Below are 11,144 nucleotides of genomic sequence, written 5' to 3'. Positions count from 1 at the left end.
CATAGACATCACAGGTAAGTCATTTGAAAGCTTGTTTTAAAATAAAAACTTCCCCACAAACTAATATTGGTTTGGGTGTCACCTCTTTGCCTAATTACGCATTAAATGTTCCCCTTGACTGTAACATTATGTGATATTATAAGTCAGCCTTCTTTAAAACGATTGCAAACCCTGAAATCTTATCGTGAATATATGTTCCAGTCTCACTGACAAACCTTTTTGTGGCTGATTTGACTGATTCTGACATTGAAGTTGACCTGAAATGGAAAAGAAAATGTTGTAACAAGCAGTGACATCTGTCATTATGTTTCATCATGGAATTATTTCCTAATGTCTGCTCTTTGGACCCTGTAATGTTAGACGTGTAACCGACTCATGCATATTGTCATTTCTGCTTTATATTTTGCAATATGTTGCATTTTCCAGTGTTAATTGATATATTGCAGCAGACTTTGGCAAATAATGGACAAGTGTCAATATCTCTTATTGATTTTAATACTAACTTATAGACAGATAGCTATTTGCTTTTTTTGAAAACAGTGAACCTTTAGCTTTACAATGAATTAGTCATCTCAGTGGCAGGCCGATTTTTCCATCATCTTCAACGCTCCTGAGGTCCTTCACCTTCACGTAGCTGACATACTGTTTTTGCACATCTTTGTATATATATTACTACTTATTACGCATATTACTTAATCCCTTTACATCACAGTTTACGCATTCTGTAATTACTTTCAACGAAAATATTGCTGTATTCATATTTTACATTGGTGTTATTGTATTTATTTATATGTGGTTCTCAACCAGACTATTTGTGTATTTGACTACTCCTTGGGCTTTCATACTTCTTTAAGCCCTAGCCCTAACCCTAATAACCCTAACCCTATCCCCTAATCCTATTTATTGCTTGAGTTGTGTTTAGAGGTTGTACATCGGGATTATATATTATTGTAGCCCTGATTTTTATGTTTTATTTGATACCTAACATGTTTGTTTTTTTGGGGGGGAGGGATTTATGCCATGATTTTTTCTTGATTTTCCTGATATGAAAGGGTCCCCCGATTGGGGGACGCTAGGGCTTAACCTCATTCTCCGTCAAGTGTCAAATGTTGTGACTTTGTTTTATGTATTTTTTCCTAGCTTAGGCCTGCATGGATAATGTGTATATATATATATATATATATACACACACACACATATATATATATATATATATATATATATATATATATATATATATATATATATATATATATATATATATATATATGTATATATATATAATTATTATTATATAATAGAATTATTAAGGCAACACAATTGATTTGTATATTAAATAAACAAGTTGACAGGGTTTGGTAAAGACCTCACATCGATCCAAGCCTGGGCTTTATTTCATCATGCATTAATGTAAACACTCTCTGACGTACTACCCGAACGCCACTGTGTGTGGAGAAGGATCTTCAATCCAAAACATACATTTGACAGATATGTATCCAGTAGATGGCGTACTAGTCCACAAGATGTGAACTGCAAGAATACTGTCCTTCTGTGAATCTATAGATATGACAGTAGATTATGCCCAGCCGTTATTTTCTTGTAATATGAAGAATGCTATATGTTATGAAGTTTGAAAACCAAAATATGAATAAAAAAAACATAAAACAAAAAACATTAATTATTGTAGTAAATGTGTCATAACTGCACATTGTAAGAGCTACGATACTCAATAAGAGGAAGAAATACAATTTTAGAAATAACGTTTATGAGTTGCTTCATTGAAGCTTGTGTAAACTAAATGTATTCTGGAGCTCGTACATTTAAAGCCTATTTCTTTAGGTACTCACACATTTAGGAACGTGTACTATATTTGACTTTCATTGCGAACACAAAACAACTGTTTTCATACAGTGTACACATGTTAACGTTGCGACATGCCTACACTTCTACACTGGAAGAGACGGAGCATCCTTTCATTTGTTTGTTTCGTAACTTTCGTCCCCCTCTACATCACATGACTTAATCGTGCCTCAACGTCATCACCCTTCACGGAAGTCAGCACTGGCGATGGTGGCGGCCTCATCAGCCTAGCAGCAGGAAGAGGATGTTTGCTTCCAGTGAAATACTAATATCACCCGATTAAAAAGCCTTTACGACAGAGCGAACCGTCATCGGGGGCTTTTCCCAAGGAGTCTGCTGGGACTAAACGGCGCATCTCCCCCCCCCGTACCCGGACCCGGACCTCTGAGAGCCTGAAGCAGGGCGCTGGATACAAAATGTCCCTGTTCCAGTCGGCACTGGATTTCCTAGCCGGGCCCGGCTCGTCCGGATCGGCTAGCCGGGACCAGAACGACTTCGTCGGACAGGTCGTGGAGCTCGGTGACATGAAACTGAGGATCAAGAGGGTGATCGCGGAAGGTGAGCACGAGACAAAGCGTCGATAAGAGGTGTCTCGCGCGGCGCTTGCTCGGCTCGCTAGCTAGCCAACAGGTAGCTAGCTAACAGGCTAGCGCCGGGTGACACACTTCAACTGCTAGTCAATGACAGTCAGGTCCGCAACTGCGGAGCTCTGAATCACAATGTAAACACCAGCTGACCGGTGGGGCTCGCGTGTGTCTGGCGAGCAGTAAAATATATCTGTGTGTGAAGGAGATGCGTGGTCTCGATCACGATGATGGCTGCAGACCAGCTGCGATGGAGAGTCCACCAACTCCCAAAGCCCACCGTTTAGTTCACTGACGTCTCACAGCCCACCTCAGACCTCTTCTTCTTCTCAGACGGCTATAGATGTCCGACTCAAGATAAATGTCATAACGGGAGCAGGCAGGAAGGCATGTCGTGGTACAGGGGACATATCTGTCATGGCAATGTTGTGGCCAAAAGCTCTTCCCTGTAGCTGCGTCCATATGAGCAGACAGTGCGGTGGCATTGGGCCCGTAACAGCAATATAGCATGTTTAAATGGTAGTTAAATACTCTATTTGAAGGACGTATATGGCCTTTGATGTGAACCTTTGTATTGCATTCACACAAACAAAAGAAAGGGCATTTAAAAATATATATATATATATATATATATATATATATATATATATATATATATATATATATATATATATATATATATATATATATGTATGTATGTATGCAATGGAGGTTTCTGGGTAATGTGTATGTTGATTTTTCATCAGTCAAGTCTCCGGCACGTATACTTCTCTGAATGCTCTGTTTCTATCCTTTCTTTCTGGCTGTGGCTGCAACAGATGAAATGTGTTGATGATGAAACTCGACGAAACCTCATTTCTAATTTGGTTCTCGAAGGACTGCATCCCTAAGCTTTTTGTTGCACCTGGTACTTTTGAAGTTTGAGCAGTTTGACAGTTAAAAGCCATCTCAAATGTATTTATTTTAATTTGTTATATGTATTATTATTAGAATATTTACTAGGCCGTATTGTATTTAATGTATTATATCAAATGAACCACAAAAATACAATTTGACTGTCAAATCATCCATTGCTGTAACATTCTAACGAAATACTAATTTCGTAGCAATTGATGATACTATGTGTATAACAGTTTCAATCTGAAATAACAGCGTGTATTTATTTATTTGTTTGTATCAAATCTCGGGTTTCTTCTCTGTGGGAAGTGGCACAACAACCTTTCTATACTACTATCATGCATTTATAGTTACCTGCAGTAGTACAGTCGAACTCGTCCATTATGTGGTTTCACTGGTTCAGTGGGCAAACTTGCTTCACTTTTAATGTCATTTATTATCATGAAATTCCTACAAAACAAACTAGCAACCAGTAAAACAAAGTTGAACATTGTGGCACTCCTTTTGAATGAGTCCTTTCCACTAACGAAAAAGTGAAACAAAAATCAGATTGGCACGTCTCTTTGCTGCGTGAGCCATCTCTGTCCACCTTACTTGGAACTTGCTGACTAATCCTAACAGATTGCTTCATCGCCGCTTTCAAACTGTTTTTTCTTTGTAATTCAACGTACCCACTTCCATGTCCACTATTTGCAACTCTCTGACGTATTCTGTCCCAACTGCAGTCTAAATGTTTGTGTAGAAAACGACACCTTTCTTTTAGATATAGTTATGCATGTTGTATAAAAACCATAACAGCGGATTGAAAGAAAAATATCACAGTAAAGACTGCAAAAGCATCAATTAACGTGTTGAATTTTTAAGTCTTTAAAATGTCACAAAACAGGGAAATGACCACGACCCCATTATTCAACTTAGAATGACATCAACAGAGAGAGGATTACAATTAAGAAGCACCAATTAATGCTGTATGTTTTTGCTTGTTAACGGATTATTCAAATTGTTGTTGCCTAGCTTTCTGTAGATATACCATCAACTGATTGTTTCAGCACTATTTCCCCTCTGATCAACACTATGATCACCGTGTTGTGACCAAACATCCTCGGCTATGATAGTTAGTTAAAGAGTGGTTAACGGAGACACACAGGAGTTTTGAAATCAATGCAGATGGTAAAACCAGATCATTTTACACGAATCCTTTAACCCTTTTCAAAGTCTCATCCTGCTCTTTGAAAAGGTGTCTTTGTGGTTTTTACCTCAACAGGATCTTTTGGGGCGAGAACACAATGGCTGGCTGTTACCCGATGGTTCTGTTTTTTAGGACCATGACTAGTTTGTCTGTCTGTTGAATCAGCCACTTGAGCAGATTCATGCGAGCTCTCTTCCACTTCAAAGAATCTGTTTGTGCAGCCCCACAATGCTGTTGGGTAAAGTTAAGAAACCAATCGGATGTGTTACTGATGTAAAAAAAAATGTCACCCGGGCAAGTGGTGGTCATCATCATCATCGTCGTTGTATTGAGCAACCACATTCTCTGTATTCCTCAGGTTAGTGAGGCAGAGAGTAACATCCTTACATAACTAAACAGGGGATTTTGAACAGCGGCACCTTGCTGTTCTTTCCTCTGTTGGCGTCTCCGTCTTCCCCTGCGCAGGTGAAACAGTGGACGAGAGACGTCTCTTTATTCAGAGCCAGAGCGGAGACGCTGCGTCTCATTCCTCATGTATTCCTGTAATTATTTAACACGACTACAAAGAATGTGCCCCGAGCAATATGTAATACGTTTGGTTATTACCATTTTCTGTATTAAAAAAAAAGAACAAGAATTGGACTGGATTGGAGCTAAGGAAATGGAGCCTTTTAGTTTCCAGTCCCTCCCCATGCTAGCACAAGACAGAGGAAGACATGTGATCCCCACACCGGGGACGGCTGTGCATTCCCAAAGTCACTGGCGCGACACAAAGGTGTTGCTGTAACGGACAACAAGTTCTGTTCTGGTTTCGCTTCGTGCTGAGTAATGTTTGTAATGAGGTAAAGTGGGGGCGTGCACTTAAGAAATATAACAAGTGTTGCCCCTTAATGCTAAAGAAATAAAGGTGCATGAGCATCAGGCTGCTGTTTGAATCCTAGATGAGGGTGAAAAAAAATCCGGACTGTCAAAATAAAAGCCTGAAGAATCTTCCCTGTGTAAATAAAGAGTATTATCTTGAGCTTGCCCATTTAAGTTTTCGCAAAGCAAGCTTGGTAGTTGATTTACTCATCGCTATGGTAGCCTCCCCCCTGGCCCTGTTTGGACTGTGACTTGCTAAATACATAGACAGACACACTTGATCAACAAGAAAGTTAGGAAACCAAAAGGTTCTCGTGCACAAGCTGCAGTGGCTTTTTAAGTCTTGAAATAAAAGATGAGCCGTCTCGAGAAATAAAATGTACCAATGTATACAATCTTTCTGATTATGTATCATAATTATTGTCATAATGTAAATATTGAGGCCGTGTACTTTTCGTTACTGACCAGTTTCTCTGAGACAGGTCAGAGATTGCCCTGCCAAGCCAAACTGATTCTGCTGCCTTCCATTGAGACGGCATGCGCACTACCAAGCCTCAGCCCATCTAAATGGAACAGGACCATAGTTGATTTTGTTATCAATTACCCCTTTGTGTTTTCCCTGCAGTCACATTTGAAAAAGTGGCTGCTGTGAAAAGGGCCCACACCTGCCTCTGTATTACCTCAGCATTGTCAGGTGCAGGGGCTTAGTGGCGGCCCAGAGGTTAGAGGTTGCTTGTGTTGTCTTGTTCTGCAGCGAGGCACTTAAGATCCAACTTTCTCCACTGTGGCTGCTCAATGGCCAACAGATAAGTCCGAGGTTGTACTTGGCAGATCCAGGTTTAAGCGTGTACAAGCATGCGAATCGGAGCGTTGCTGGAGGATTTAGGGCTCTGTGCGGTCATAAGAGAAATCTAAATGGTCCGGCATCCTGCGGAATGGGTCGAATGTGTGGCATCATGCCGCTGTTATCTCCACTTACACCTGATGTTTTATCATCGGAACGCCACCCCTTACAATTGACTCGTGACACAACGTAAGGTGCAAAAACGGGCCATTTACTCAGCACGTAAGCACAGTTAAAAATCAGCTACTGAATATGTTCCCTTTTATTTTTGGTGCCTTTGTATTTGTTGTTGTGTTTATTAACTGCTCTTAGTGATGTCACAGGACAGTGACATACAATACCATACATTCACATAAAGTGAACAAATCAGAAAAGTTGACATTCCTTTAAGACCGATGCTACATTCAAATTAATAACGGCACATTCTGCTCTGTGTCACACAATCGCCGCGATTCATTGCACATTTGGGAATGACGATTATGCATAATTTTCAGTGTGCATGTACTATTCATGTACACGTAATAACTTCCTGCCTGCCCTCTGTTTCTGTTTTCTCAGGTGGATTTGCTTTTGTGTATGAAGCCCAGGACATGAGCAGTGGTAAAGACTATGCCCTCAAGGTAAGGTAAAGGTGTATGTCTTATTAAAGGATCACCTGATTACAGAACAACAACAAACTAGGAATGCACCGAGCCAACTTCTTTAGTCTCGATTCCGATAGCGATTAAGATATTTGTGCGAGTACTGATGCTAATTAATAAGCTACATGCCTTCCAGGCTTTTATGTATCAGGCTTTATTTAAACATCGCTTGCTTTCCTAAACCTTTTAAATATAGAAACAAATCAAAACTTAAATATTAATTGAAATTCCAGTATATAATGTATGTAGCTGGCCTGATATCCAACATCGTTATCAGTGCATTCCCACAAAAGAAACGATGGTCTGTGTGTGCTTTTGTTTCAGAGGCTGCTGTCCAACGAGGAAGAGAAGAACAAAGAAATCATACAGGAAGTCTGCTTCATGGTATCCTTTATCATTTCCAGATTGTGGTGAAAAGACACTTGTCTTTTTGTTATGATCAATATGGAGCCTTTCCGTTTTCGCAGAGAGCGACATGTGACAAAGGCGAGTTAATCTGTAACCCATCACCTCACGAGGCATCTCCAGTGTCGTACACTATCATTACGAGATCGCTTGTAGTTTACTGGCAACACCGCACAATGTCAGAATGCACAACACAGGAACTAATATATATTTACAGGAGTTATCCTTATAATAACATTGTGGTTTCATAAAAGCAGACTGCCATGATTCTGTCCTTTTTAAAACGCATCATGTGTTCATTGTTTGAGAGGAAGTGAGGAACAGGATATCATGAATAACTGTTATTCTTTAGTTTCCAGGTTTAAAGACACCTTTTTTGCAACTGAATGTCAAACCACCGAAGCATCCACTTTCTTTCAATGTCTCTGGAGGGGATTTATGTTATGTAGTTAAAGTTTTTATCAATGAGATCACTCAGTCGGTGACGGGAACTAAAAAAACAACCTTTTGGCCAGCGCAGCAGCTAAACTGCTGGGACATCTCTTGTACTGTTGCACAATGGTGGTTTTACGCTGTGTAGCACATTGCGAAGGCACCGGCCTTTTGGTAAATGAAGCAGCCCTGTGCTCCCAGTACCATTGCAACACTTTGTGTTTTTGCAACTTAATTAGTTGCATCCTGTTTAATGTCACCGATGCTGATGAGGCAGAAAAAGAACGTCAGAAGTCACCAGGGAATCAGCAGCCATAATGTCTCCCTGTTGTCACTGCTTAACCAGTAACCTACAGTGCAGTTTTAGAAGCCTTGGCTGTGCATCAAAGTGGAAGGCAGAGTAGGTCAGTTTAAATTGTTGGACATATCAATGGCCATGATGGCCATTTAGAAGATTCTGAAATGACTGACCTGAAGCCATGCTTGATGCTGGATGTTCCTTGACCCGCTTGCTCTCTAGAAAAAGCTGTCGGGTCACCCCAACATGGTTCAGTTCTGCTCTGCTGCTTCCATCAGTAAGGAAGAGTCTGACACCGGACAGGCCGAGTTCTTGATCCTCACAGAGTTGTGTAAAGGTAACTTCACATTCATACACATTGTATTTCTTTACTTTGTCTTCCACCTCTATCTTTGTTTACTTCCTCGCGTTTGAATCGGTACTAATCCATACATCAAACCAGGTCCAGTACCCGTCAGGTCCATTTCCTTATTAACTCTGAAAATGCACTGGTGAAGAAATGGTTTCCTGTCTGCGGCTGTTCTACTTCCTGCTCTCCTTCCAGTCTGACGGTTCATTTACAACAGACTTTGTTGTCATTCATATATTCCAGCTTTGTAAGCAACCTTACTTCCCCATGAAAAAGATGTATCAACACTATTCATTCATTGATTGGATGAGTGTGAAGCACCTTTTCGCTATATGATTCACTTTTTTATCGGCAGTGTCCCATATTATCCCAAATGAATCTGACAATTTATAATCGACAGAGAAAATAAAAAATAAAAAGCATAGGTGTTGTGACGGGTGGCCTTTTCATTGATTTGTGTTTTCTCTCCTGCTTCAGGTCAGCTGGTGGACTTTATAAAGCGGGTTGAGCAGAGGGCTCTCCTGTCATGTGACACTGTGCTGAAAATCTTCTACCAGTCGTGCCGCGCCGTGCAGCACATGCACAAACAGAAGCCTCCAATCATACACCGGGACCTCAAGGTCTGTTGCTCCTTGGCAGTCGGTTGAATGAATGATATCTCAAATTATGACCTATCCATGATGTCATCATAATATGCAGCGCCGATGAATTAAATACAACTATTCAGTTTGACTGCACTTTGTATGAAATTAATAAGATGCGGCAATTTAAAGCCAAATTTACGGTGCTGTAAATTAGGGGCTGTTATGATTACTAACTGGTAATTTAATGTTTATTGATTAACATGCAATCCCTCTGCTTACTTGATATGTTGCAGATTGAGAACCTTTTGATTAGTAACCAGGGCACCATCAAGCTCTGTGACTTTGGCAGCTCCACCACGGTGTCACATTACCCCGACTACAGCTGGTCGGCACAGAAGAGGTCCATGGTGGAGGATGAGGTGCACACGCACACACTCAAACATCAGTCACGGGTCATCTCAACAGGGCACTTCTTACACAAAAGAGTCTTTCTTCCTTTCTAATATTGAAATGGTCTTTTATACAGTTTTCATACATAGACCAAACATATTTCTAAAATTGTTTTGGACTACATTATCACAAAAATGGATACTCTGTGTATCTTACGGTCTTTGACAAGATTATTTATACCAGTTGTTGTAAATACATATATGATGAAAAACAAATGTATACATATATTTATGCTTCACAGACAAAAGGTTTATTAATTGCATAAACATTTCACACATAATATTTTCTCAAATATCTCCACGAAAATCAGCTCTTCAATTGAAAGGGGAACAAACAGATTGATTATTTACAGTAGCTCAGTGACAATACTGACCGAAACCAGGAACGTTTGATTGAATTAACAGCTCGAGATTGAGGAAGTGCCGATCAATCAGGTTAATTATATTTATTCCACGACCACACACACACAAAGGAAATTTGCCCCAGATGACCTCAGTATGCAGGTTTCTAAATGTAATAATCTATCCGGCACCTGTTTTCAGGCTCATAGCACAAAAGAGATGCTCGAGGGAAGAGGTTTTTATGAAAATCTGAGGTGGGCAGGTGTTTAGTTCAGATTTGAATAATTAGTTTCTAGAAAGCATGCTTAGCTTGTCTGTATGGGAACATATGATGGATGACGGTTTTTACCGAAGCATTTCAAAATGAATCATTTTGTCTCAGAAAAAAAAAAGTATGCCTTAGAAAGGTACGAGGCAAGATTACCCAAGATGTGAGCCTAGCTGGATCTTCTACTGCAAGACCCCACAGTGGTCCAACAGCTGTTTTTAGTATGTTTTCTGTGTCTTGTAGATCACAAGGAACACCACTCCAGCATACCGAACGCCAGAGATGATCGATCTCTACTCCAACTTCCCCATCAATGAGAAGCAGGACATCTGGGTCAGAGCTTGTACCTTTTTTAATTTGTGTCCCACAATGTCACAGCTAATCCAAGATTATCTAAGATCATAATGTGCCGTTTTATGTTCGTTTAAAAAAGAAAACAGCTTAAAGCTAACTTATTTAGTTTAGACATGAAGCAGTCCTTTCTCCTGCCGTTGTTTTGACACAACAGGTTGTCTTCCGACAGTGTTTGGTCTACTTCACAATTGGCTTTCTTTTCTGTTTATTCATAATGGTGGCTTTGTGTTTGTCTTCATCATTTCCATGCAGGCTCTGGGATGCATCCTCTACCTGTTGTGTTTTAAGCAGCACCCGTTCGAAGAGGGGGCCAAGCTCCAAATCGTCAACGGAAAATACGCCATCCCTCAGAATGATGTCAAGTACACTGTGTATCACAACCTCATACGTATGTACCTTCTGTCTTGTAGTTTCTGCCTGTCGCTTTTCTTCTTCCATCCCTCGATGTCTCTCTTCTCCTCTTGCCCACAAGTCACAGTTTGGGACGGCACCTTTTAAACATAACGTTCATAGAGGCACAGTAGAGAGAAATGCCATGACAAGTTGAATATTGGCACCAGTACTTTGTTCCAGCTGATCCAGTTCGGTTAAACAGCTCCACCTGATGGGAAAGGTACATCAGTATATTCCCTGCAAACAGTGGCACAAACATATAGATACTAATTACCTTCAATATAAGAATAGTTTAAATAGTTTTAAAAAAATCCCATCATTCACATTGATTGCCGTGTGTGTGATAAAGGTATTTTCGTTCAATAATTAGTCATATACATCCTTAATCCTTAAT

General features: G+C 40.1%; 1 protein-coding gene across 1 annotated transcript in view; it reads left to right on the top strand.

The window, feature by feature from the left end:
- Positions 1–2,276: 2,276 nt before the first annotated feature.
- Positions 2,277–11,144, top strand: part of gak (cyclin G associated kinase) — a gene marked incomplete at its 5' end in the record, with an annotated part of 24,612 nt that continues 15,744 nt past the window's right edge. The window contains 8 exons of the mRNA XM_079222164.1: positions 2,277–2,418; positions 6,794–6,855; positions 7,201–7,260; positions 8,234–8,348; positions 8,838–8,980; positions 9,238–9,363; positions 10,247–10,336; positions 10,610–10,745. Of these exons, the coding sequence (XP_079078290.1) occupies positions 2,277–2,418; positions 6,794–6,855; positions 7,201–7,260; positions 8,234–8,348; positions 8,838–8,980; positions 9,238–9,363; positions 10,247–10,336; positions 10,610–10,745 (874 nt within the window). The remainder of the gene's footprint in view (positions 2,419–6,793; positions 6,856–7,200; positions 7,261–8,233; positions 8,349–8,837; positions 8,981–9,237; positions 9,364–10,246; positions 10,337–10,609; positions 10,746–11,144) is intronic.

This window comes from Taurulus bubalis (assembly GCF_910589615.1).
Source record: "Taurulus bubalis genome assembly, chromosome: 8".
NCBI lineage: Eukaryota > Metazoa > Chordata > Actinopteri > Perciformes > Cottidae > Taurulus > Taurulus bubalis.
Note: the sequence above shows the minus strand (reverse complement) of the source record. Positions and strands in the feature narration are given on the sequence as shown.